The sequence below is a fragment of the Pantherophis guttatus genome, chromosome 3 (assembly GCF_059756535.1).
Source record: "Pantherophis guttatus breed Tessera chromosome 3, ASM5975653v1, whole genome shotgun sequence".
In the NCBI taxonomy this organism is placed as follows: Eukaryota; Metazoa; Chordata; class Lepidosauria; order Squamata; family Colubridae; genus Pantherophis; species Pantherophis guttatus.
This window is the reverse complement of record NC_142065.1, coordinates 53,995,487-54,022,988: the sequence shown is the minus strand read 5'-3', so window position 1 is coordinate 54,022,988 and position 27,502 is coordinate 53,995,487. Positions and strand designations below refer to the sequence as shown.

Genomic DNA, 27,502 nt, shown 5'->3' with positions numbered 1-27,502 from the left:
CAGGAAGATGGCAAAATATTAATATCTCCTGTAATCTAATTATTGTATGAGATCCCAGCTTCTGTACCCCTCCAGTCATTATATAGTTGGGAAGGGGATTCTGCATTTTTGTCAGTGTCCTTTGATTCAGTTTTTGTCTTTCTTTTCCTTCTCCTTTCATTTATTTATTTGTTTGTTTGTTTGTTTGTTTTATTTCTCTAGGCAAAACCACCACAACACCAAAAAAGAACAATCACAGTCTTCAGGTATTTTAGAGCATTTTTTTTCTTTAAAAAAATACTATAAAGTTATAAAAAGCAAAGAGGCTTCGAATTGGATCCATGGACAGAGTTCTCAGTCTGCTGGCTTCTGCAGAACGCAGGCACTTGCTGTTAATGTGCTTTTGACTGTCAAGAGAAGAAAGAAGAGAGTGTCATTGCACAGAAAATGTATCTATTGTGGGTAGTGTGTAGCCAGTCCTTTTTTGAAATGACCAAAGGACATGCAGCTATACTTATTAATAACCTTTCATGAAACTTAAATGGACTTGATATATGTTGTCACAGCACCATGTAAACAAGGATATTTAGCTGAAAAAAAGTTGGATCAGGTTTCAAATAAACATGCTCCCCATTCTACTCTCTGCAGCAAGTGCATAAATTGGACTATAGTATAATAAGGAATTGTTCCCTTACTGTCCATAATTAGAGGTTCATAGTAATCCAGAGTGACACAAAAACCTGACATCGTACTCCAGCAAGCAATCAGTAATTTCCACATAGTTCCTCCATGTAAGTGCAAAAACATTTGAAAGATTTTTCTAGCCCTTTGCTTAACCAAGGGGACTTAAATTGAATGGGACGAACATGTTGAACATACAGCATAAAAAATTCTGAGTGTAGGGAGATGTGTTCAGTTGAAATATAGTAAGGAGTGAGCCTGGGGAGCTGGGCAGATGTTCTTCTGACTTATATATACTGAACCTCAAGTCACTGGTGGCTGGAATCCCACTCAGAGAACATCAGGAGCTATCATAGCAACTGCAGCTTAATTTTTCAGGAACAAAGTTTTAAAATGAAATCTCTGCTGGATTTAGTTTATATTTCCATGACAAATGAAATAAACTAACTCAAAGCAGAAAGAAACCCTCTCTCTTCCTGAATTGGCAATTGGAAACTATTTTAGCACAACCCAATATACTTAGTGGCATAATATATTTAATAAATATATAATTCAGCTTTTGGAAACTCTGGCTGGGTGGTACCAAACAAAGGGTTGGATTATATGATCCTCAAATTGACAATAAGGAATATGCAGTTTTAAACTGAAAACTCTTTGGCCTTTCATAAAAAGTTTTAGAAACAGATTTTTTTTTCTTTCTTAGCGGGAGAACCCAGCATAATTTTGCTCACATCCTGCCATAAAACCACCAATATTATCTGAACTCAGATGCCTTAAATGCTCAGATGTCTTTCTCCCAAAAGGAAACTTACAGCTCTTTGAGTTGCAGAAAACAGAGGTGTGCCTGGCAGAAACAGAAACATCAAAAGGGCTGCTGATCATTAGCTGGGGTTTCATTCCCCATTCCACTCGGCTCATTTTAAGATAAATTTAACTAATTTGCAACACTGCATTAACATCTATCGGGGTGTTCGGAGGCTTGATTTCAGCAGGTTGTTATGAGATATTAATTATACTGGAGACAAAAAATGTAGTCTTTAAATTAAAGGTTCATTTATAAATGTTTCGTGCGGTCTCTTTTCTTCAGTTATGTTTCTAGGAAAATGTATAATCTGATCTTGATCAAAACCTGACTATTCCAATATATTTGACTAAATATATTCCTGTCCTTTCCAAGGGCTCTTAGCTGCCATTTTGCTGCCACCCGTTCCTCTGCTTTTCTATTTCATATGATGAAAAAACTGCAATTGTGAACTGTTGCTTCTTGTATAGCTCTTATGGTCAAGCAATCCTGTTAGGAAACAGAACTGGATCTATAGCACATGCTAAAGTCTGCATAAAACTGAAGAGCAGGATAAGAAAGGCGGGAGTGCTTATTTTACACACATCACAGCCCAGGTTTGTTTTAATCATGGTTATTGAACACACAATGCCAAGCCATAAACTGTTTTAGAAATAACTCGGGATGAACCAGAACTAAAAGCCCACTAAAACCTAGTATGATTTGTGTTTTCAGCCATTATGTCTCTCTGTTCTGTTCTACAAAGTTGTGCAGAAGTAAAACACAGTTTCATGTGGCTTGAAAGCTAGTATTCCAGATATTAGCTACAGATTTCCTCTGTATTTATTATTTAAAATAAATAACCCTCCTGAGAATTTAATAAGAAATAGATTTTCCCCAGCAATAAAATTAGTTTCCATGATCATTTGACTTTTCAGTAATTGTAAACTGACTTAATCTAACATTGTTGCTGAATTTATTTTTAAATTTTAAAAAACCACAACTATTCAAAATATTTGCTATTGAGTGATACAGAAATTTTAAAAATACCTCAACTATAACCAAAAATAACAACATTGCTTAAAAATCCTATTCTTACTACGAAAAAATAAAAATACGCACTTATCTGCTCCGTGTCCTTATTTCTCAAAAATATTGATCATTTCATGGTTCATTTGGCTAATTTACTAAATAAAGCTTACCATACTAATAAAAAATTCAGACCTGAAATGGTGACCATTCATTGGTGTTCAGTGTTGGTGCATTATTTTTCAAATATGTAACAATGCAGGGATCATTCTATCAAGAAGATAGGCAGCATTTAAATTTAATAAATAAATATATGCAAACACACCTACGAAAATACCACATCTGAATACTTAGTGCAATAGCAGAAACTACATGGTATATGGTGCTATCCACTTCAATATTGATTTGATTTGTTTTGGAATGTTATACCTGTTTACCTGTTTATGAAGAAGTCAGCCTTGTAATGGCAGAATGCAGACTTTGCAAACAAAGCTATGAAGACAAAGAATGCCAGTACAGCTGTTCCAAGGTAGAAGAAAATTCAGCCGTTCACTTACAATGTCCAAGGCAGGAGCTTACCTTCATTGTGTTCTGCTTTTCCTCAAAGGAGACAACTGGCTTCTTCCTTCTGATTGAGCCACCCAAATCAGATGAGGAACAAGAAGGCATGGATGAGGGCAAATGCTTGGTCTTCACTGGTCTACAGTAGGTGGCTGAATTCTTGCGTCTCTTGGCCTCTTCATCTGAGATGCAATTGGTCAGCAGTGTTTTTGGACCATTCAGTGAGCAGCCCTGGTTCTCCAGTGATGAGGCTTTGACTGGCATGTGGCTAGGTGCCCTGCAATCCAGGTGGTTGACTCTCTTGACCCTGGCCCCTGAAGAGACTGTCCCATTCAGGGAAAGGTTGGAGGAAGCCACCGCAGATGTCTTGGCCTTGGCAGATGGATGGGACACCTGGCAGCCAACTGCTTTGTTCTTGCCCAGATCAAGGAAACAAGTTTGTTTATAAGGTGGGCTAGCAGGGACACTGGGAGATTGTTTGCGCTTCCGAGCTAAGGCTTCTGGCTCCACATTACCAGCCATCTCCTTGGCTTTGGAGGACTTGCTGGCCTTGTTCGAAGGCAACTTGCTGAATGATGGTGATGGGGTATTGGCTGGGAGTGGGGAGGTGATGGATTGGCTTCCACCCATGCAGTCTGACTGGCTACAGGCAGCTGCGGCATGGGGCGAACCAACTGCATAGTTCACACTATGGTGGTTACGGCTGTCCCTGGATGCCATGGTCACTGAAGTTGCCCAGGATACAGAGGTCCTGCTTGGGGTACTGTGGGGAAGGCTGCATATCAGGGAGGAATTGTAATTTGGGGATGTATTGGATGTAGAGAAGCCCAAAAGCATTGGAGATGATGTGGAAACTGGATGATCAGCAGCTGGAGGAATCCTTCTGGGTGGGTCGAAGCAAGAAAACAAGAATTAAGAAACAAAGCTTGTTTAACATACCAGCTTTCAATTACTCTGCCTAGATATCAGTACTGAATCATACCCTGTTTCCCTGAAAATAAGACATCCCCTGATAATAAGCCCAATCGGACTTTTGAGCGCATGCGTTAAAATAAGCCTCCCCCCGAAAATAAGCCCTCCCCAAAAATATTTAAACACAGAGCTGGAAATCAGGTAAGACATCAAGAGGAGCTCCATGTTGCTCCACGTGCCCCAAAATAATATGACCTCCCCGAAAATAAGGCCAAGCGCTTATTTCGGGGTTCAAAAAATATAAGACAGGGTCTTATTTTCGGGGAAACACAATAGAATCTTAGGTCTGGAAGGGACCTTGGTTGTCTTCTAGTCCAATCCCCTGCTGAGGGAACGTTGTCTTTATTCTATCCTGGAGAAACAAAACGTCTTTATTATTTTCTTTGTTGACTTTTTCTTTCTACTTTTTTCTTTCTTTTTACGCTTTGTTTTTTTTTTTCATACAATATTTCCAAATTATAAAGGATTTCTGTTCTTCTTCAGATTCAAAACTTTTTCTTTCTTTTCTTTTGCCTCTATTTGCTTCAAATTCAAAGGTCTTTACAAGAATAGATGCCTGGAAATACATGTATCTTCTCCATCATCTCGCAACCTCTTCCCCTGCTAGGCTCACTCATTGTTCAGATAGGTTTTCTGCCTGTGAAGGATATACCACCAAACTTGGTAATCCAGTGCCATCTACTGGAGAATCCCCCCCCCCCCAACAGCAGAGACTCAACAATATTTCTACAGGCCCCGAGTTAAAGGGACTGATGATGAAGCAGAGGAAAAAAAAGCTAAAAACACATGACCACCTCCTATCAAACACATGTATGACGTGTAAATGTGAGCCTACCTATTGGAACACAAGAAATATTTAATTGATCCCTATTTGTTTCCAAGGATCTAGATATCCTTTTATATTCTCAGATGCCATTTCTTTCAGAGATACAAAACTCTACAATACAACAATTCCAGTCTTGCTTAGGATGAAAATGAAAAACTCTCTTAAAAAATGACACCTCTCAAGTTTTCACAATGATGACAAGAGTGTAAAACTATTGTTCTGTATGAACAATATTGTGGAACAATATTCTATATGAAAATCCACCAAGTTCTGTTGTTGCTTGGGCTTTTTTTAATAGCACTAAGTAAAGACAATTTCTCAGTTTTCTAACAATTGTTTTGGGTGCCTTTTTAATCTTTGCACCATTTTACCATTGCTATTATTTTAAATTTATTTTTCCTTTGTTACATATTGTTAGTGGTTTTATTCTGGTTTTTTTTTTAACCAAGCTGTTTCATTGTAACTATTATATGTCTTTAAGCCATAACTAGACAGAAAATAATAGTAGGTTTAAAAAGAAATGAACAAATAGATGTAATTGAATTTTCAGGAATAAGGAGGGTCTGCACTGTTTTTGCAATTTTCCCTTTTTTCTTCTTCTTGTGCATTACAGGCCCAACCGCTAAACATTTCTAGTGTATGATAGATGCTGCTAAATCTTGTTTAAGAGTACAAATTTAGTAATACAATTTTATGTCAGCCCTCAGGGTTTGTTAGGTGAGATACAAACTGTGTAAATAAATAAATCAGGACTGGTTTTAAGAAATATGCAAGATTATATTGTGACTTAGAACTGACTTCTTATATATGAAGACATCATAATTTTCTTCCACTGCATGCCATGCCCAAATTCATGTATATGACTGTGCAAAGGCAGAAGCACATTCCAATTATTTCCCTAATTTGTTTGGTATTGTTCCTAAGGTAACTTACTTCCACATGTGTGAGCTAAGATGTCTCTCCAGCATGGAACTGAGTGCAGAGCAGAACCGATCCAGCCGTCGACTGAACACATAACAACCTGGGCTCATCAATCTGCTTCCAAAAGTGCAGAACTGTTGTGGTGGGGGAGGATTAATGGAAGGATCCAAGTGTTAGAAACTCACAATCATGCAAAGAACACACTTTCAAATTCTACAGTGACGAATAGGACACACAGTTTATATCACGGAAGTTATTCATTCTAGCCTCCATTTCTTCAGCTAGTGAGAAAGAGAGACTAAGTTACCTCTATCATCTTAATTTCTAAGAACAATTAATTTTGTGTGGATTCAACCCACATTTCATTAGTACAGGTAGTCCTCGACTTATGACCACAACTGAGCTCAACATTTCTGTTGTTAAATGAGACATTTGTTAAGTGAATTTTACGACCTTTCTTGCCTCAGTTGTAAAGTGAATCACTGCAATTGATTAGTTAGTAACCCTGTTGTTAAGTCAATCTGGCTTCCCCATTGACTTTGCTTGTCAGGAGGTCACAAAAGGGGATCACATGATCTTGTGACACAGCAATGGTCGTAAGTATGAACCAGTTGCCAAGAATCTGAGTTTTGATCACATGACGATGGGGATGCTGAAAAGGTCGTAACTGTGAAAAACGGTCATAAGTCACTTTTTTCTGTACTGTTGTAACTTTGAACAGTCACTAAACCAATTGTTCTAAGTTGAGGACTACCTGTATAGCAGAGAAGCTTTGCATTTGTTAACCCCAATATTCAAGATCTGGTTGACTAAATTAAAGGAACTGTTAATCTCAAAGCCAAGAGGAGTTCCTTTTCTTTGGAGAGTTACTTCCTGCCCTTCAAAACACCAGCCTAGGTTGACTAAGGGCTTGACATACTGATTTAATTTACACATTGGGCGAAGCATTATTGAACAAGCATAATGTCTGGATTTAGAAATCATCTTAAGACAAAAACAAACACATCACATGATGATTTAGAGTGACATGTGAACCCAGGCATCAGAAGACCATCTCACAGCTTCACAAATACAACACTCCATTCTCCTATAGCTCCACTTTTAACATCTGCCAAGCATCTTCCATCAAAGCCCCATAGCAACAAAGAAAAAGAGCAGGGCAGGCCTCGGTCTGCCACTTACTGCCTGGGGATGGGGTCGTCGTGTTGCATAACGGCAATCTAACTTGCGGGAATCATCTGTGGCATCCTCTTCACTCTCCTCGCTTGTCACCCGGCCCGTGCTCTTCAATGCTGGGAAACGGTAGAGACGGTTGTCAATTTCGCTAGAAGATATAGGCACGTCATCAGGGTCACTCTCGGAGGAAACCCCAGACCTGAAAGCAGCAGAAAGAGGATAAGAGCTCAGCTTTCCGAGAATTGAATTTCCAGAAGGTACGGTGGATGCCACCGTATCTGCTCCCTCATCTCAAATGTGTGTTACCTGGAAAGTGCACAGTGGGAATATGGTTGTTTCGTGTGACAAGAAGAAGCAGAAACATTGGTCAGAGCCAAGGAAGCCTGCGACATGGAAGAGAAGTCCTGCAACAGCCGTTCGCTAGCTATATCTTTCCTCACTGGACTCTTGTCTTTGGGAGACTCGCCTTTCTTGGTGCTGGCCTTCAGTTCGGCCACTAACACATCAAAGTCCTTTGTGCGGCCTTGCACCTCTCGACGTTGATGTACAGAATGGATCTGGAGCACAGGCAAGATAGATAGGGTTAGATTTATCAGCTGGCGGGTAGAAAAGTAAGCTCAGAGAGAGGATATGATGACAGGCCATTTTCAAATAAAGAACATCCCACTTAAAACCCCATGAGTGGTACAATCTTATGAAAAGCGTGTGTGACATTTCTCTGGTGAACATTTTAACAAGTCTCTGAGAGACTGGCACTGAAGCAGAGGTTATGGTTAGACAAGCATTATTGTTATGGGAGTAGACAATCTTTTCTTGGGGTGAGGACCACATCTGATCCTTTAATGGGCTCCCAGGAGGTCATACTCCAGGGATTGCTTGAAACTGGAATCAAAACGAAGACAAAGCCAAATTTAATGTCATTCAATTTAAACATTAACCACAGAGTACGTTTAATAATTTTCCATTTCTGTCACATTAGACATGACAGTTCAGTAGCAAATTTTGGAAGAGTTCTTAACCTGAATCCAAGACTTGCTGGGAATACATGTGGCTTCTGACAGATACTAATTTAAATAAGATTTGTTAAAGGTTTGGCTGGAAAAAAACCCTCTGGTTTATTGTTACAAAGCAGAGAAAAATTGATTACATACAGTTGCATATACTGTAATATTATTCACAAAGAGAACTTATCCAAAGCTATGTTAAGGAGATATATTCATTGTACCTGTAACATGTTTATGTTATATGTTATGTTATGTTATGTTGTGCTTTGTTATGTTGTGTTAGGAATAAACAACAACAGGACAAAGACAAAGAAGGTATGAACTAAGAAAAATGTAACTGAACATACACATATCTAATAAAGGAGAATATTTGTAGCTCGGGGTTGACAGGAGCGGTCCTTGGTGCTCTCTGAGCTGGTTTGTTTTCTTGAAGACGTTTCATTACCCAAACCAGGTAACTTCATCAGTGCTAGTAAGGAGTGCACTTTGCTGTCAGTTTATATTCTGCTGGCTTGTCCTGTCAGTGTTGGTGGAGGTGGTCTTATGAAATTCTTTGGTTGAGCTATTGGCTGTTGACTCTTTGGCAGTTTCTTGATTGGGGCATTATTTAGTTGATTGTTGATCTGATGTTAATCTTTAAGTTAATCTATGTGATCTGGGTGCTGATTGCTAGTGGAGAGGTGTTTGGGTCATTTTGTTCCTTTTGGGGCTGGTTGATTGTCTCTTTTGCATAATCTATAGATGTTGTTAATGTCTATGTGTCTATTGATGGCTGATTTGTCAGAGTGCCAGGCTTCTAGAAATTCCCTGGCGTTTTTGGACTTGGCTTGGTCTAGGATGGCTACATTATCCCAATTGAAACTATAGTTAAATCTGTCTGTTGTGAATTAAAGAATTTTCATCATATCTTCTGACTACTAGTTGTTATTCGTGGATACTTTCTGACAGTCTTCTGCCCGTTTGTCCTACACAGTGGTTGCTGCAGTGCTTACATTGTATGTTATAGATGACTCCTATTTTTTCTTCTGGGGTTGTTGGGTCTTTTGGTCTGCTTTGGATGTTTTGAAGGGCTTTAGTTGGCTTGTGTACTACGCTGATTCCATGTGGTTATAGTAGTCTGTTGGTGGTTTCTGAGATATTCTTGATGCATGGCAATGTAATTCTTTTTAGGGTTTGTGTTGGTTGTGCTGTATTGGGTTGAGTGGTCAGAGGCTTTTTGATAAAGTTGCATGGATATCCATTTTGTTGGAATAGGTTGTATAGAGATGCTCTATTATCTTTTTCTGCTGTTCCAGGTTGCTGCAGTGTGTTTGGGCTCATCTAAATGAAGTCTTTACGCAGCTTCTCTGGTGGGAGATAGCATCGTTGCTTTGGTACTGGAGCACATGGTTAGTATGGGTGTTTTTTCTGCAGACTTGCATTTCTAGTTTACCATTGTGGCCTCTGCTGATCAGGATGTCCAGGAAGAGTAGCAAGTTGTTGTTTTCTTCTCTAGTAAACTGCATTCTTTTAAAAATGTTATTGATGGTTCTGTGGGTGTTCTCTAATTGGTGCTTCTTTATTATGGTGAAGGTGTTGTCGACCTATCTGATCCATATTTTCAGATGTACTTGTGGTATTCCTGCAGCAACCACTATATAGGACAAATAGGCAGAAGACTGGAAGAATGAATCCATGAATACCAACTAGCAGTCAGAAGACATGATGGAAATTCAATATATAGATGGATTTAACCATAGTTAATAGGGAAAAAATGACCATCCTAGACCAAGTCCAAAAATGCCAGGGAATTTCTAGAAGCCTGGCACTCTGACAAAATCAGCCATCCATAGACACACAGACATTAACAACATCTATAGACCAATGGTGAAATTCCTTTTTTTTTTTTACTACCAGTCTGTGGGCCGGTAGAAAATAGAGCATCTTGGGTGTGGTGTGCTTGGTGGGCATGGCTTGGTGGGTGTGGCAGGGGAAGGATACTGCAAAATCCCCATTCCCTCCCCACCCCTGGGGGAAGGATATTGCAAAATCTCCATTCCCACCCCATTCTGGGGCCAGCCAGAGGTGGCATTTGCCAGTTCTCCAAACTACTCAAAATTTCTGCTACCGGTTCTCTAGAACCTGTCAGAACCTGCTGGATTTCACCCCTGCTATAGACTATGCAAAAGAGACAATCACCCATCCCAAAAAGGAACAAAAAGACCCAAGCACCTTTCCACCAGGATTCAGCACCCAGGTCAGTATAGATTAACTTAAAGGTTAATATCAGACCAACAATCAAGTGAAGTAATACACCAATGAAGAAACTGCCAAAGAAGCCAACTGCAAACAGTTCAACCAAAGAATCTCTAAGACCACTTCCACCAAGCCACTAGAATATAAACTGGCTGCAAACTGCACTGCTTACTAGCACTGATAATGTTACGTAGTATGGGTAATGAAACATCTGCAAAAAGACAAGCAAGCTCAGAGAACGCCAAGGACCCATACCAATCAGGCTTCATGTGTGGACACAGCACAGAAACGGCATTGGTCGCCCTGGTGAATGATCTCTGGCGGGCCCGGGATGGGGGTTATTCCTCCATCCTGGTGCTACTTGACCTCTCAGCAGCTTTTGATACCATTAACCATGGTATCTTACTGCGACGACTCGGGGGTTAGGGGTGGGGGGCAGTGTTCTACAGTGGTTCTCCTCCTACCTCTCGGGCCGTACGCAGTTTGTCTGGGCGGGGGGGTCAGAGATCCTCCCCGAGGCCCCTCACTTGTGGGGTGCCACAGGAGTCGGTTCTCTTCCCTCTGCTCTTTAACATCTACATGAAGCCGCTGGGTGAGATCATTCATAGTTTCGGTGTGAGGTATCATCAGTATGCTGATGATACCCAACTTTACATCTCCACCCCGGATCAACCCAGGGATGCCCTTTCCGTGATGTCTAAGTGCCTAGAGGCGGTGCGGGTCTGGATGGGTAGGAACAGGCTCAGTCTCAACTCCTCCAAGACAGAGTGGCTATGGATGCCGGCATCTCATAATCTAGTATCCCCATCGCTTCTGATGGGAGGGGAGTGTCTGGCTCCCTCGGAAAGGGTTCGTAACCTTGGCGTCCTCCTGGATTCACGGCTGTCCTTGGTGGACCATCTGATGGCCGTGACAAGGGGGGCTTTTGCACAGGTTCACCTGTGCGCCAGTTGTGCCCTTTCCTAGACAGGGATGCCCTCCGTATGGTCACTCATGCTCTCATTATTTCTCGGATGGATTACTGCAATGCCCTTTACATGGGGCTGCCCTTGGGGTGCACCCGGAGGCTCCAACTGGTCCAGAATGCAGCCGCGCGGGTAGTTACGGGTGCTTCCCGTTACTCCCATATAACACCATTGTTGCGCGAGATGCACTGGTTGCCGGTGGTCCTCCGGATCCACTTCAAGGTGCTGGTGCTCACCTATAAAGCCCTTCATGGCATGGGCCTGGGGTACTTGCAGGACTACTTCCTACCGCCCAGTGCGCTCACATAGGACTGCCCTCGTCCGGGTCCCATCAGCCAGACAATGTCGGCTGGCGGCCCCCAGGATGAGGGCGTTCTCTGTGGTCGCACCAACGTTCTGGAATAGTTTACCCACTGGGCTCCGGATGGCCCCCGACCTCCGCATCTTCCGTGCCGACCTAAAGACATGGCTCTTTCAGCAAATTGCTGGCTGGGGAATTCTGCAAGTTGAAGTCCTTACATCTTCAAGTAGCTGAGGTTGAGAAACACTGGTCTAAGTATCAAGCCACCACAGTGCATATGTTTTGGACCGGTTACTGACTTTCCTATTTATTACAAACTCAGCATGCATTCATTTTCAACTCTGTTGTGTTCTTGTTTCACCCTATGCCCTTCTTAAACACCCCATTCAACTTTCTTATATCTTTCTCCTGAAATATCTAACACTCATTTTCATATAACCAATCAAGTAGAAGCATGCTTTTATTCGCAGCCATCTTCATTCTTTCAACAAGATTTCATTCCTCACACAGAATACACAATACCCACCATGTTTCTCTCAGAATTTACACATCTTAAAATTTCTCAATCCATTTCCCTGTCTTTAATAATCATGCTACCAAAGGTCACAAATCCATCTACTTCCTCTAGCTCCCCCCCCCCTTTATGTATAACTTAAAATCATTCACTCCATTTCCTTGTCAAACATAATTGCCACATTCACACTGCTCCCTGCATCATACACTCTAACATTCACTGAAAATTATTCTGTTCTCAGTTAACACAGCATCATCTGCATACAAAAGTACATGTATATTCATGCGCCCAAACCAACACTCCTCCAATGTCATTGCAAACATTCCTTATACATTTATCCATAAATACACTAAGCAACCTAGAGAAGTCCTGTATCCTTGTCTTACCTCCAGTTATTGTTGAATCATTCTCCAAGCATGATGTTTATTTTAACACACGTTTTGTTTCCATCAGATACCTCTCTTATCACCATCAGTAAATAATCTTCTACTCCATATTTTCATAAAAAATATTGAATGGATATCCACATTCATTCAAGCCGATTCACTTGATCATGTATTTTGTCTAAATCAGTAATTGCAGTCTGAATACCACAACTATTGCTTAGCAGATTGTAAGCCACCCTGAGTGTCTGGAGAAGGGCGGCATATAAACCAAATTAAAAAAAACAAACAAACTACCCACACACAATCGAAACACGTCTGCATCAACACTGGGGCTTTGATCCCATGGTTGACACCATCATTTTGATTTCCCATATGAACATCCCTGCTGGCATTCCCAAAAGATATCCAGAGGAAGACACAATAGAACCTATACAAAGACACCTCTCCACCGTTCCAATGTGCAGACAGAGCAATTATTTGCATGGAAATACAAGATCACCTGCGAAAGATCCCCAGGCCAGACTGCCATTAATTAATTTACTATTTATTTATTGAATTTATATTGCCGTCTATTCGCCCATGGCAACTCAAGGCGGCTTAAAAACAAAGGAGGACAGCCTCTTGAAAAGAAGAAACCTATCCCACCAGAAAGTATGAGAACAGCAGTCATAAAGGCAACTCGCTGCACTGCACTTCTCATCCCTCCAATCGCTGCAGAAAGCAGGCTTACATTGTATAGCGTCTTACCTTGCAGGTTAGTAACCGAGTGCAAACTTTCTTAGTTTCAGGGTTCACCACGCCACATTGGCGGTTTAAGTCGCATTCTTTCCCTGTGAGAACAAATACAGAATCAGACGCCAAAGAGTCACATTTCTGCAGGTTCAATGACGTGTCTCCCCACCCAATTGCCCATTTCCCTTTGATTTATGAAGGCAGCCCCCTTATTGAAAATGCAGTACAGGTAGTCCTCAACTTACGACCACAATTGAGCCCAACATTTCAACTGCTAAGTGAGAAAGTTGTTAACTGGGTTTTGTCCCATTTTGCCACAGTTGTTAAATGAATCCCTGGGGCTGTTAAGTTAGTAACATGCTTGTTACTATGGAGAATTTGGCTTCTCCATTGACTTTGCTTGGCAGAAGGTCGCAAAAGGTGACCCTGGAACACTGCAACCGTCATACATATGAGTCAGTTGCCAAGTGTCTGAATTTTGATCACGTGACATGGAGATGCTGCGATAGTTGTTAAGTGTGAAAAACAATCGTAAGTCGCTTTTTCGGTGCCATTGCAATTGTAAATTGTAACTAAACGAACTGTTGTAAGTCGAGGACTACCTGTATTTAAAAAACAAAACGAAACAACCATTATTCACTTTTTGCTGTCAGAAGTGCATTAAATACAATTCTTTATGTAAATGACTGGCATGTCTCATTTTGTATTTCTGTATTTATTTTCTTGCTGATCTTTGTTTTATTTTATGGGTCAGCCTACATGGAATCATATCTCTTGGGTAGACATTGAGGTGACATCCTTTTTGTCTTGGCCCAGAATTGTGATCATATGGGATTAACAGAAAAGAGAAATCCTTTGGGGGCTTGGAGAAGACCATATTCTTTCCCCCAAAACTTACTTCCTATAGCTGTTAAGTAGCTCACATCACATATCCTCCATGTAATCCTATAATCCCAATGCCTAAAAGTGAGCCGATACATGCAGTATTTCCCTCCCTTCCCATCCACTCAGGTGCCTTTGGGACAAATGCTCAACCTCATGGAATTAAACTTGACAAACTGGTTTTGCACAGTAGATACACTGGTTTTGCAAAAATTCCCAAGTGGTTATGACACACACCCTTTTTATTTTGACAAAGGATGAAGTGAGAAAGGTGATAAATATACATGGAAAGAGGCATCTAAGCTGGCATCTTAGAAGCCCGGTTCTCTCCCTTCAGGATTACTAAGGAAGCAAAAAGTTGCAAAGAACTTTCATTCAACTTTGCCCTATGACCTAGGTAGCAACTCATTCCTTACAGATGAAATGAGGGATGGATTTATGGGAAATGTTTTGCTTAGGAAATACGGCTACCAAACCAAGTTTCATTTTTACAATACCACCCATTAAAAAGACACTATTATGTAATCATTCCTGATGGGTTAACTATTTATTACATTGTCTCCAGCCAGAAGATTACACAATTAGAAAGGCAAGACTCACGAGATATTTTCTTCAGAGATTTTACAACACCCAATTCTTTCTCACTCAGGCTAGAAGCATTCTCCAGTTTCCTGTTCAAGGTGTCAGCCGTTATTACGGAGGTGCTGCCAGTTTTGGCTGATGTCAGAAGTTCTTTTGGTGACGCCAGTAAGGAAGGTTTGCCTAGAACCTCTTTTGAGTTAACCGAAGACTGTTTGGGAATGGCAGTGTCAGAAAGCAGAGCGGGAGCTTTGATTCCATCTCCATCGGACTTTGGAAGGCCAGAGATCTTCTCTAGGTTCACTACAGGCACAAACAAGCTGGAGGACAAAACAGCACACGTGTTTTGGTGTTGACATCACATGCAATCTTCTGAAATTGTGTTTCATCTAAATTCCCAAACTTGGAGGCCTTGTAAAGACCTTCATGATGATTGGAGTTCTATACCAGCAAACTCTTGCAGCAGCTTCATTCACAAAGCCGCCTTCCTCATTTATGAGCATTATATTTATGGATTAAAAAAAGAAGAAGCATGTAATCATTGCATGAGAAGGCTGCCCAAATAGAAGGGATGCAGGAGAAAGTAGAAGTAAAGACAGGAAAATAAAGCTCAGCTTCCAACAGATGGTAAAACAAGAGTCTGTGAAAAGTGGGGAGTACCAACATTGATAACTTCACAGATGATCCCAGCACCTAGCAACACAGGCTTCTAGATCACTTTCAGCCATCAAAAGACCAAGCCAAGAAAAACCACTTTAGAATATTTGCCATCACACCTTACCTTTTAGTAAATACACTCTGTTTTAAATGCACTAGATAAACGTTTGCCATCAACAGCTCACCTTGTTAGTAAATATGCTCCATTTCAGTAAATACACTCTGAAACCAAAAATGGGGTCATCTAAAACCCAAGGGAGCAATCGTATTTTCTCACTAGACCTCAAAAAATTCCAAACACTGTTATCTCGCTAATGGAATTCAACCTTAATCATTAAATAAATGAACAAGCTTCCATCTATAATGCAGAAAATGGATTATTGTTTTGACTGTACATTTTTAACTGCTGTGTGCTAGCTTTTCCATGCTGTATTTCCATTAGCATTAGTAATTAAATAAATAAAATTAATTAGTTAATAGAAAGAAGCCACAGAAGTATCAAAAGGGCATGAAGGGAGTACATAGTATTCCTTTTTTGCATCATTAATACGGTACGTGGGTTTATTTATTGCTCTGATTTCTGCTGGAGTTGCAATCCACTATAAAAGAAGAAAGTTAAAAAGTTAAAAAATAAAGTCCATGTTTCAAAAATCATCTTTCCTGGAACTATCTGTAGCAAATGGGACCATAAATGTGAATCAAACTAAAAGTGTGTAAAACCTTTTTAATCTGACCATTTCAAACTCAGAACATCCTAATCAGGTGTGAAACAGCTGTTTCAAGTGCAAAATGAGCTGTTTTGAGCACTTCAGAAGAGTTTCACACTCATAGCAGTGTTGTTCTAAGCATCAAGAATTCACAATCACTAGAATAGAAATCTTCAAAGAAAAAAAATCTTCTCTTATACTTGCATGAAATATAAACCTTAGAGAACAAGAATATAAAGAAGTGCTTGCAGATTCCCTGTGTCACTTCAGAATGTATTGTAACTTTTATTCTATATTCATTCGTTCATTCATTCAACATTTATTCATTCATTTTCTACAGCTGTATGGCTCAATTTTTATAGCTATCCTGAAAGAGATTGTTTTTCTCTTTCTTACCACACTTCAAACAACCAACAAATAGCTAGGATTGCTTTCTCTAAAGTTTGCCTGAGCTGAGATCTTCTCAAAGAGAATGGTTGGACTTATCACTCACAAAGAACCCCAGAGCCTCTTACCATAGGTTGTCCTTCGGCATCTTGTCTGTCTTCTCTGGCACATGCTGGGTTTGATTAAAGAAGCTCTGGGATTTTTCCCTCCATGATTTGGTGGATCCATGACTGCCACCGACAATGGGTCGCCCATTGACTGCATGACACTTCTGCAAATTGGATGAAGGCTGCACCCGACCACAGAGTTTGCCGAGAGGTCCATGACGTCTCTCTATGTGGGAATAACAATGCTATTAGCCAGAAAGCTTGGCTAGGCAGGGAAGGAGCCAGTGAGGCAGCAATCAGATTGCAAATTGTAGGTCTGCCTTAGGTATGAAGTGGGATAGGTACAACAGTAAGCCAGGGCCTTTTAAAAGCATATTTTTCATAATTCTACTACAAATATGTTATGATTCCCAATCTCTTTCATCAGCCATTAACAAAATATTGTTCTCCTCCGAAAGCTACTCAGGGATAAAAATAATGCAAACAATGTAAAATAATTATAATAGGTACTTTAGCCTGATCGCTCACCTCCCAGTCAAAATTGAATTGGTGGATCACAACAGGCCAACAAAGTCAGAGAGAGCTTATGCAATTCTGTATTTCATTCTAGTCAAATATCATTTAGATCAGGGGTGGGCAATTCTGGCCCTTTTACAACTTGTGGACTTCAACTCCCAGAATTCCTGAGACAGCCAAGCTGTCTCAGGAATTCTGTGAGTTGAAGTCCACAGGTTATAAAAGGGCCACAGTTGCCCACCCCGATTTAGATAGTTTTCATTGCAAAATTCTGGATCTTTCCTTTTCTTATCTACTCACCACCCCACCTGCAAATTTGATTTTATATACACAATACTGCCCTAGGAAAGACCTGTTATTACTAAATTTGAACTTTCACCCAGAACCTTAGAGCCAAAGTACATGACAGCATCTTGAACTGAGTCTAGAGCTCCCAAAATTCAGAAGCACATTAGTACAGCTCTCCGGTTTACCAAATCACATTTAAAGTCTCTTCCTGTTCCTCAGCATAACTCTTTGCTGCTACTACAAGTCACTTCTAATCTTGATTTCTGATTATTACATAGTTAAATCCACATAGTTTTACTGACATTTTTTTCAGAAGACAGTTATCATTGCTTCTTTCTCCAGGGCTGAAAGAGAATGATAGCCCCAAGGTTACCTAGCTGGCTTCATCCTAAACCAGGAGGGCTAGAATTCATGGTCTCCCAGTTTTTAGTCTAGTGCTTTTAACCACTGCACCAAGTTGACTCCTTTTGCTGGCAACCCTCAAAGTGCACCTTTTCAAATTTGTCCCAGATAATTTTGACAGAGCTGTGAGACAGAAGTTTGTTAGGGAAGAAACTCATTAACTGTACATAGCCAATCACCAAGACACATGGGGCTCAGAAGAGAAACCTCATACAGTTTTTTTGTGTGTGTGGCTGCCACTAGCAACATGTATAGGATTATTCTGTCCTTCTATACATGATTCATAAAGCCTAGGGTATAAATACATAACAGAAATAAAAATGGTATTTCTTCCATCATATAATTTGAAGTGATATATGTGGTTGTCCATTGAAACACTGTGCAGATTCAACCTATCTTGCTTCAGCAAGGATACTGCATCATGTGACTTTTGCTCACATTCTGGATACTTCTGTCAATCCATTCACCCATTTGCCAAGAGGCTAAATTACAACTTGCTGTGTCACCAAAGGGCTTCAAATTTAGACCCTTCGCTTGGCTTGCTCCAACTCAGAACAGATTTTGATAGCGAGCAAAAAGATTTTGATAATCCTCATGAAATGACTACTTCCCCTCATCTCCCTCCAGGCAACAGTCCAGCTCTGGATAAAGGTAGAAATTTGAGATGGAGGTAAATAATTAACAGATGTTTGCTAAAGGAAATTTCTTACATTTAATTTCCTTAGCTGAATTTTGAGATCACAAAAGGAAAAACAGCTAAAAAATGGCCAAACATAATTTTATCTCTAAAAGTTGGAATTTGGTAGGAGGCAGCTATACCAGCTGGGAAGGAGAGGAGCTGTAATGCCACTTGCAAAGTATTAGATGGGAAAGGGTCAGTCAGATGTACAACTCAAACAAAGCACTATTCTAGCAAATAGTGTCTTTTACCATTAAAAGGATGGCTCTGTTAGATGCACATAATTATTCATATGTCTTTCATACATATGTTGCAGAAGTTATGCAGACATGCAGTTTTGGCCATTTTCTAGCTGCCTCACAATCTTGGGGTGTAAGTAGCAAAATATCATCTTGTGAATTACCCTATTAGAATGTATCCTTTGTTTCCTGACTACTATCTTACCAGCAGTCTCCTTGCTCACTGAGAAGCAATCCTAGGGAAGAGGAGCTTCCCTAATATTCAGGAAGGAAACCAAAAAGAGGGCCTTTTTGGCACCGCCATCATCACCTCCGACCCCCAGGCAGAAGCACTACTCCCAAGTAAACTTCCTGAGAGACTACAGACATTCAACTGGCATGTTGACTGCCTAGCTTACCGCAGTGCTTCTGAAAGGCTTGAGGTTTGACCACTTGGCCACAGTGGTTACACACGACCAGGTAGAACTCATCATGAGCCGGGCAATGACCAAAGATAGACATGTCTGAAAGGACAAGAGATGTGAGCGATGAGAGCACACTCAGGGAAGAGGCCCATGTCACCTTGTTAATTTTGCAGTCTAAGAAACACGTAAGCAAACCTATGAGCAAAATGAGATGCCCAGCCTATCTTGAAAGCACAGATTAAATCAGGAGAACCTCTGTGTGCAGTTGAGCTACAACTGTTAACATCCCACACCACTGAGCTCGCTGACAGAAACTGTAAAAAGGGCAATTCAGCAACACCTGGAGAACCACAGAATCTCTCTCTCTCTCTCTCTCTCTTGACTTAAAAGAATAGAGAGAGAGACACAGAGCTCAGAAGAAAAAGCATTTTGTATTTTTGTCACAATTATTCCATACACTAGCATTTCTTGGATTCTTTGTATGGGTGCAAGGTGGAACAGCCAGTGTTTGCAAGGTACATTATTTGGTTATAATCAATGGTTGTTTATATCAAGTCAGGCCATTGGTCCAACTAGCCAAATGCTCTTTGCTGTAACTGGCTAGTCGTCTCACAACGGCAGGAGTTGTAAGAGCTGAAAAGCAGAGCCTATACTCTGTTACTTAGCAAAAGAAATGCCTAGTTCTTAGTTGAAAGGCTACATGATCAGTACCTTAAAGCAACATTGCCCAACTCATTACCCCTTAGTTTTGACTACAGTTCTTACACTATCCTGATAATACCAGCAATGATAACAGGGCTTGAAAGCAAATGGTGGAAGGCATTAGATTGAAAAAAGGCAGATCTAATGCTGGACCACCAAACTAGGCATTCCAATCTGTATGCAATTATTTTATATGTTACTAACATTTAGGTTGATGTTTTCACAAGCAGCTATTAGATTTAGAAAACTGCCACTGAGTGATGTGGCCTCCAGATCTACTCTGGATATTGCCTCTCCCTGCTAATATGGGTGCACATGTTAAAAACAAAAACAAAAAGGTGACAGAACAAATGGCTATCATCTGGCAAAGGGGGTTCTCACATGCTGTCCTATGCTCTGTAACGTTGGCAGCAAGCAGCCCCACCTCCTAGCACAGCTGGGGTAGCAGAAATGGAAAACAAAGAGTCACAGACAGGCTAGAAAGCAATGAAAAGACCCAGGGCAGCAGGGCAGGAAAGAGAGGAAAGCTGCCAAAGAGGAGGGAGGGACAAGGCCCAACTAATTGCAGACTATCCAAGGGCTTGGCTGGTTCAAAGTGACTGCAAAAGTCAGACAAAAGCACAGCAGAGGTTCATCTGAACATTCTGGCTTGGGTGTCCAGTGTAATTCATATTTCCAAAGTTCTGCTAAAGAAGCAGAAGGGGCTGTAGGAAGAGTTTGGGGTATGAACAATCTGATCTGGAAAAATAATTTCAGGTCCTGATGTCATTGCTGATGTCAACATTCTTACCTTCTAGTAGGACTTTAATCTGCATCTGTAGCCTTCTCTATAAAGAACAGGACTTCTTTAGAAACTCATATGTACACACAGAGAGAGACACACAAAACTGAGGAAGCTGTCTGATTTCTTGGCAGAGAGTATAGGTGACTCAGGGCATATTTTTCTAACTATTGGTATTAACAGAGACTGGACTCGGATGAGTTGGATTTGATTTTATCTCTTCTAGCATGGGTTCTAGCATAGTTTTCATTTAATAACATTTCTTTGGTTAAAATACTGAACTGATGGACAGAGTATGATTGATATTTGAGGTCAGAAAAGAACAGTCTGAGAACATGTTGGGCCCCTCCCTGCAGCCTTGACTCATTTGCATGAGTCATCTGGAGCCTCTATAAAAGTCTATTTAACTTCGTTTTAAGAAATGCTTGAGATCGTATAATATGAATATAAGGGAAACTATGGACAAATGATCTTTAGGCAAAATATGGTGGGAAGTCAGTGGCTTTTGCTTGGGGTTCATGCAACTTCATCTTATTAGAAATCATAGAAATGAAACCATAACAAAAGAGACTTTGAAACTAGTTTAGTTTATCTGAAATCTCTGGAAAGGTCATATTAACTGTTTGGTCGATAAAAGGGCTACAGAGGCAAGATGGGAAGATTCAAGACAAAAATCTACAAACCGATTCAGATATCAAGGAAGATATACTATATCTTCAAGACTATATTGATTTCCTAATAAATTGTAGGAGCATTCCTCCTTTTTATCGTAAAATATGGCAAGTTTCATGCCATAATTAGGAAAAATCCATTACTTTTTAAATGGGAAAAACATTAACCCTCTCTGAAATACAAGATAATCATGGAATAGGACATGTTTACTACCGCTGCCATCCATGATGTAGCAAAGCAGAAAATGCCAGTATCAAAACATTTGCCCAGGATTTGTTCTACGAATTCCAACTCTTCCCTTCCGCACAAATCTTGTGTCATGGAGAAATTAGAATTGGTTGTCATAATGCAGCAAACCCTATTGTGGCTGTCACTCAAAGTTATGGACATGTTACTGCTCCATGGGCAAGCAAAATCACAGTCTTCTGTTTGCAGAATTGAGAAGTCTGTATAGGCTAAGTTAAGGATCACCGGCTGTGTGAAAATGCAATAATTATCATTCCAGACAGTGGAATATACAATACGTATAGCAATATTCATCCTTTTTTTTTTCTTTCAGAGCATTTACAAATCCAGAAGATTTTATTTTGATCTTTGTAGAGCAAAGGTTTCTACAGTCCATGTTTCACCAGAGAGTTTGATGTTTTCTTACCTTCTTTAATGAGGGTCATTGCATCAATCTTCTTTCTCCCATTTCTACTGTTTTCTTCCAGATCGGACACTAGGCAAAAAAATTTTTAAAAAAATGTTTCCATCAGCCAAAATTAAAGCTACTTAAGATACATTATCTCTCAATGCTAACAAGAATGGCATCCAGATACATTAAAATGGATACTTTCTACCTCTTAAAGTTCAACTCAAAGCATGCTCAATTAGAATTAGTTCATACTATATAGTAAGGCTTACTAGGGTATGTACGGTTATGCTGGTAGGTTGAATAGGCTTACAACATATTTCAAGACAAATAAGTAGCAAGAGGAACTTCCATCTCATTTACACATCACACCTTCTCAAACTTGCCATGTAGCACTCTGCAATTACATTATGTCCTAGTACTGTACTGAAGAGATCCATCTGCAAGCAGATAGCACAATGTCTCTTGTACATTTGTGGTTCAATAGATTTTTTTAAATTAATCCTCTCCCCCTTCAAAAGTACAGTATATGAAATTTATTTATTGTATTTATTTATTTATTTATTGCATTTATGTATTTATTGTATACATTTGTATGCCACCTTGCCTCCAAATGAGCTTGAGCAAAGGACTGTGCAAGGGTTGTCTTATTTTTTACCTTTGTAACAACCTTTTGCAAAAGGTCAAGCTGGTTTGCCCAAGGTCACCCTGAGCTTTACCGAAGATAAGGAGTTAATTTAATAACAGCAATAATCATAGCAGCTCTTAAAGTTGCCAAGAAAATAAGGATCCCTAAGAATCACCTCTGCTAATACAGCAGACGTTCTTCAGCTTCTGCGAGCTTATAGTAGTGGACTTGCTGAATCTCAGACTTCACTGCCTGCTGTTTCAGCAGAATTGCTCTGCCAATCTATATAAATCAAGAGGTGTGTGGAAGACAGTGACAAGCATACAGCTCCACCCATGGAGGCTTTGCAAATTATAACAATGTGGCCATAGGATAAGAACATGATTTGATCAACTCCTGTGGTAAGGCTTCATTTGAAAATTCTTTTCTTTTTCATTTAGCTTTCAAATAGCCATCATCCACCAGTATTCAACAAGCACATATGTAAAATGAATATGAATATGAAAGAGGCATGCTTGTATCATATCAAACAATAATATGTGTACCTGATCTATGCACTTTTTATGATCAGTATCTCTATTCTCCTAGCAGTTTCAAAAAATAGATGCCTTAAGATGGACTTCAAAATGGAACCCCCAAATTTCAAGGTAAATAAACGCTGCTGGATTTTAGCTCATGGAATCAAAATTTTGCTGATGCTAAATTACAGTGGTGTCATGTTGTAAACCAGAATATTCTGGTTTCATTACAGGGGACATTTTCTTACACCACTGTGCATGTAGGTTGCCCTAATATTGTGGTCTTATATCCGGTCTCCACATGTACATGAGGAATCAAATAAATGAATTTAGAACTAATGTTTCTTCTACTACTTTCCACCTGGAAATCTCTTTGCACTATAGGGACATTCATGAAATGCCCACAAGTGTCTAACAATGAGGTCAAAATCAAAGATGTGACTTCAAATTAGCAATGTGAATGTGTCACAGAGATGGTCATCAGGACCAGACTCCTGACTTTAACCAACATCTAATGCTCTGTATCTAATAGATTTCCCTCCAACTGGTGCATTCACAAAGACAAATTGTACCTGTTAAAATGCATCAATTGCTTCAGCATCAAAACAGAAGAAGGACATTCAAAATAGTTAATTTTTTTTTTAAATCACAGGATTAGGGCAAAAGGTGGATGCTAAATAAGTATTAACACTTCGATAAGAGAGCTGTGAGCAAGGGAAATTTATAACTTGCTTCTAAATCTCTGAAAATACAGGAGCCATTATACCAACTCTCTGCTGGCTCTGGAAGTAGATCAGGAATTATATGAAGGCACTAACTCTATCAAGATAATGGTGGGGGAAGGGAGAAGCTCAACAATATAAAAAGCATCACCAGGGACAGCTCCGCAGACTCTCACCGCCCCTTCTGGAGTCTGCCGTCAGGTTGCACTTGAGAAAGTCAAAGAGACTAAAGGCAATGCTCCCAAATGATTCCAAGGACAAAAATCACCAGAGGCCAAGACATCCACCCACCATGTTAATATACTTTCAACCTGCCCCTCTAATAAGGGAGGGCAAGCAGAGCAAAGGACACAACAGAATGAAGGAGGAGGAGCATGGAGACGTCAGGGATCAGGTTGGTAAGAGAGGAAAGGCAGAGGCAAGGAAATTCTAGTGGGTGATAATTTAGTGGCCAAGTCAACAGAGCAAAAGAAGCTTGCTATAGAAGATAGAAGGAAGGTGCAAGGAATGCGAAACAGATGGATGGGCGGGGACCAGTTTCAGTGGCCAAGGCAAAGATCTGAATAAAATGGAATAACTTGAAGAGGAGGAAATCCAGAGAAGCAGCACAGCTGGAGGTAAAGCCAACACAGATTTCTGAAAACACTTTAAAAGAACTGGTTGAGAAGCAGCTATACGGGCATTTAAAAGAATAAAATCAATGTAAAATATTAGCTAGTTGAATTTAAAGGGCAAATGTGAACATTTAGAGAGAGAAATCAAGCAGCAAGTCTAGAGTGACCCAGGTGAGAATTCAAGAACAGCAAGGTATTTTGTGGCTTGTAAGCGCCACAGGAGCATATCAAAGCATGGGATGCTATTCTGGAGAAAGTAGAAAAAGTGATTGTAAAAGAATCCAAGGAAAGAATGCTCAAACGAACCGGGGGAAAATGAAAGCAGGGCTCAAAGATCCTAGCAGGAATTTACATAGACTGTTTCATAGGTAACCGTAGACTCAAAAAACAGTAAAGATCAAAAGTCGGGGAGAATCCTGTGAATAGAGCATAACTAACTACAGAACCCGCATATCAGGCGGGATCAAAGCAAAGGACAGAACCACCTAACACTGTGGTGCGTGTGGAAACTACGGGGAACGAAGATTCTGATCGACACAAGATGATCACAGTATGTCCTCCAATTACATCAGGCTTGACAGAGGAATCCATTCTAGGAATTCGGGAGATCTCGGGAAACCTGGTTTTGCAAAAAGAAACATTCATCAAGCAAGAAGTTCCACGGCGCTAGGACCCGGCGGCTCCTTTGTTTAGGGCGGGCGAAGGGAGGGAGGGAGGAGGGAGGGAGGAAGCTCGTCGACGACGACGGCGGCGGCGGCGGCGGCGGCAGCAGCAGAAACGGCGACTGAGAAGTGTCCCCCTGCTTCCCCCCGCCGCTCCTCGCTGCCTAAAGGTTAATGAGCGGGATAGGCGCGCTCACCTGTCTCGGTAGTAGGCGGCCCAACTCTCTCCACCCAAGCACTCCAGCTCTGCCCCGCGAAGTCATCGAGATTCGGCAGCCGCCGATCCACAGCAGCCATTGCTACTGCTGCTACTACCGCCGCGCGTCCACGCACCGCCATCACCGCACGAGAACGCGCAGCCCTCCCCGCCGCCGGCGGCATCTTGCGCATGTGCGCCCTGCTCCTTGCACCACGGGAAATGTAGTTCACGAGCTCATGGCGCCTTTCCTCTGCGCATGCCAGGAAAAGCGATAAAAAAACGAGAGGGACATGTTCGTTCATCCTTTCCACAGTTGTTCCACCACCTCAGCACCCCGGCCTATAATTTAAGTAATTCCCATCTTTGGGGAAGAAAAGATCCTAAATTTATGACTTTTCCATCAGTGCAGTAGGAATTTTATTCTAAGAAATAAGCACATGACTAGGCTCGATTTACGACAGCTAGGTTCTCGAGATAGTAACCTCAATTCCAGGGTGAAAAAAAAACACGTTTCGCCCATTCGTCTGTCCCGACCGGAGCTGCTGCAAACCAGATTGCAGCAATATGAACGAGAGAGAGAAAACTCCTCTCCGTTCTCTTTCCCCACCTTTTGTATATTTTTTTTTATTAATGCAATATTTTTCCAGCAATATGATACATTTCCCCCCCTCCTGATAAAGCATGACAACCTACTGGTCATTTTTATTGTTCTGTGTGACACCTTTTCTAGCACAAATGAATCCTTTTTGAGATGGAGCGACTGTTTCCCCGCATCCCAAAATAGGATATAATAGATATGGTACTGTCAAGAAGCCGTTCTGTAATCATACCAACTATAGACGCGATCTTGTTTTGTCTTTGCATTCAGCATTCTACCACAACCCCAATATTTCATTCAGATTAAGTCACTATAATTCCAACTTCATATACGTATACATATACATATACATAAGTGGTGAAATCCAAATTTTTTTACTACCAGTTTGTGGGTGTGGCTTGGTGGGCTTGGTGTGACGTGGCAGGGGAAGGATACTGCAAAATCTCCATTCCCACCCCACTCCTGGGGCAAGGATATTGCAAAATCTCCATTCCCACCCCACTCGGGGGCCAGCCAGAGGTGGTATTTGCTGGTTCTCCGAACTACTCAAAATTTCTGCTACCAGTTCTCCCAACTGCTCAAAATTTCCACTACTGGTTCTCCAGAACCTATCAGAACCTGCTGGATTTCACCCCTGATATACATATACATATACATATACATATACATATACATATACATATACATATACATATACATATACATATACATACACACATATCTATATCTATCTATATCTATCTATCTATACCAAGTTTTTTTGCTGTTCATTTCTGTTCTGGATCCTTTAGGAACAAATTAAATCATACAGGTAGTCCTCGATTTACAACAGTTCATTTAGTGACTGAAGCACTGAAAAAAGTGACTTATGACTGTTTTTTACACTTATAACCGTTGCAGCATCCCCCATGATCATGTGATCAAAATTCAGACATTGGCAACTGATTCATATTTATGACGGATGCAGTGTCCTGGGATCATGTGATCCCCTTTTGCAACCTTCTGACAAGAAAGTCAATGGGGAAGTCAGATTCACTTAAAAACTATGTTACTAACTTAACAACTGCAGTGATTCACTTAACAACTATGGCAAGAAAGGTCGTAAAATGGGGCAAAAATAAGCCTGTAGTACAGTGGACTAAAGCACTGTTCTTAACATCTGCTGCTTGCAATTACTGCAAGTTCAAATTTCACCAGGCTCAAGGTTGACTCAGCCTTCCATCCTTTCAAAGGTAGGTGAAATGAGGACCCAGATTGTGGGGGCAATAAGCTTACTTTGTATACATATACAAAAGTATGAAGGCTATCGCTTAATGCATTGCAAGCCGCCCTGAGTCTCCAGAGAAGGGCGGCATATAAATTAAAGCAAAAATAAAAAATAAAAAATTAACAACTGTCTCGCTTAGCAACAGAAATTTTGGGCTCAATTGTGGTCATACGTCGAGAGCTACCTGAAGTAGTCTTCTGGTAAGAACCAGTTGAGTGTGGTGGTTAAAACACCGGCTAGAAACTGAGACTCTGAGTTCTAATCCTGTCTTAGGCACAAATCCAGCTGGATGGCTTTGAGCCAGTCACTCTTTCTCAGCCTAGGAAGCAGGCAATGGTAAGCTACTTCCAAAATCTTGCCAAGAAAACTGCAGAGATTTTTCCAGGCAGCCACCGGGAATCAAAACTAAGCTGACTTGAAGTCACCAAAAAAGGGGGAAAAAATTTGACAGAGAGGTAGATATAATTGTTATATGTAAAGAAAGAAGACACATTCCATAAAAACATAATATTTTATGTGCTATACTAGCCAATCCTAAATTCATGTAACAAAATATATTCATAATATTTGCCATACTATATAGTAATATTAACAG

The 27,502-nt window shown here is 40.6% G+C and overlaps 1 protein-coding gene across 4 annotated transcripts; it reads right to left on the bottom strand.

Moving 5' to 3' along the window:
* Nucleotides 1–246: 246 nt before the first annotated feature.
* ATXN7L2 (ataxin 7 like 2) lies at nucleotides 247–25,231 on the bottom strand. 4 transcript variants are annotated; one of them, XM_087889594.1, is made up of 11 exons: nucleotides 25,041–25,231; nucleotides 21,718–21,786; nucleotides 18,905–19,009; nucleotides 16,404–16,608; nucleotides 14,546–14,844; nucleotides 13,079–13,161; nucleotides 7,233–7,483; nucleotides 6,933–7,125; nucleotides 5,763–5,884; nucleotides 3,050–3,911; nucleotides 247–386 (listed from the first exon to the last, which is right to left on the bottom strand). In XM_087889594.1, exons 1-11 carry the CDS (start codon nucleotides 25,222–25,224, stop codon nucleotides 372–374), a joined length of 2,388 nt encoding a protein of 795 aa, XP_087745720.1. In that variant the 5' UTR covers nucleotides 25,225–25,231; the 3' UTR covers nucleotides 247–371. The 4 variants fall into 4 exon arrangements, with proteins under 4 accessions (XP_087745720.1, XP_034270657.2, XP_034270660.2 ...); XM_034414766.2 differs by having other exon boundaries at nucleotides 3,050–3,914; nucleotides 25,041–25,224; XM_034414769.2 differs by lacking the exon at nucleotides 25,041–25,231 and adding an exon at nucleotides 22,503–22,522 and having other exon boundaries at nucleotides 3,050–3,914.
* Between the last annotated feature and the right edge of the window lie 2,271 nt (nucleotides 25,232–27,502).

Excerpts from the sequence above, each read along its gene's own strand:
- ATXN7L2 (XM_034414766.2), bottom strand. The coding sequence starts at position 25,224 with ATGCCGCCGGCGGCGGGGAGGGCTGCGCGTTCTCGTGCGGTGATGGCG. Across the intron at positions 21,787-25,040 it reads GCCGCCTACTACCGAGACAG|TGTCCGATCTGGAAGAAAAC; the intron begins GTGAGCGCGCCT and ends TTTTTTGCCTAG. Across the intron at positions 14,845-16,403 it reads ATGCCGAAGGACAACCTATG|CTTGTTTGTGCCTGTAGTGA; the intron begins GTAAGAGGCTCT and ends TTTGTCCTCCAG.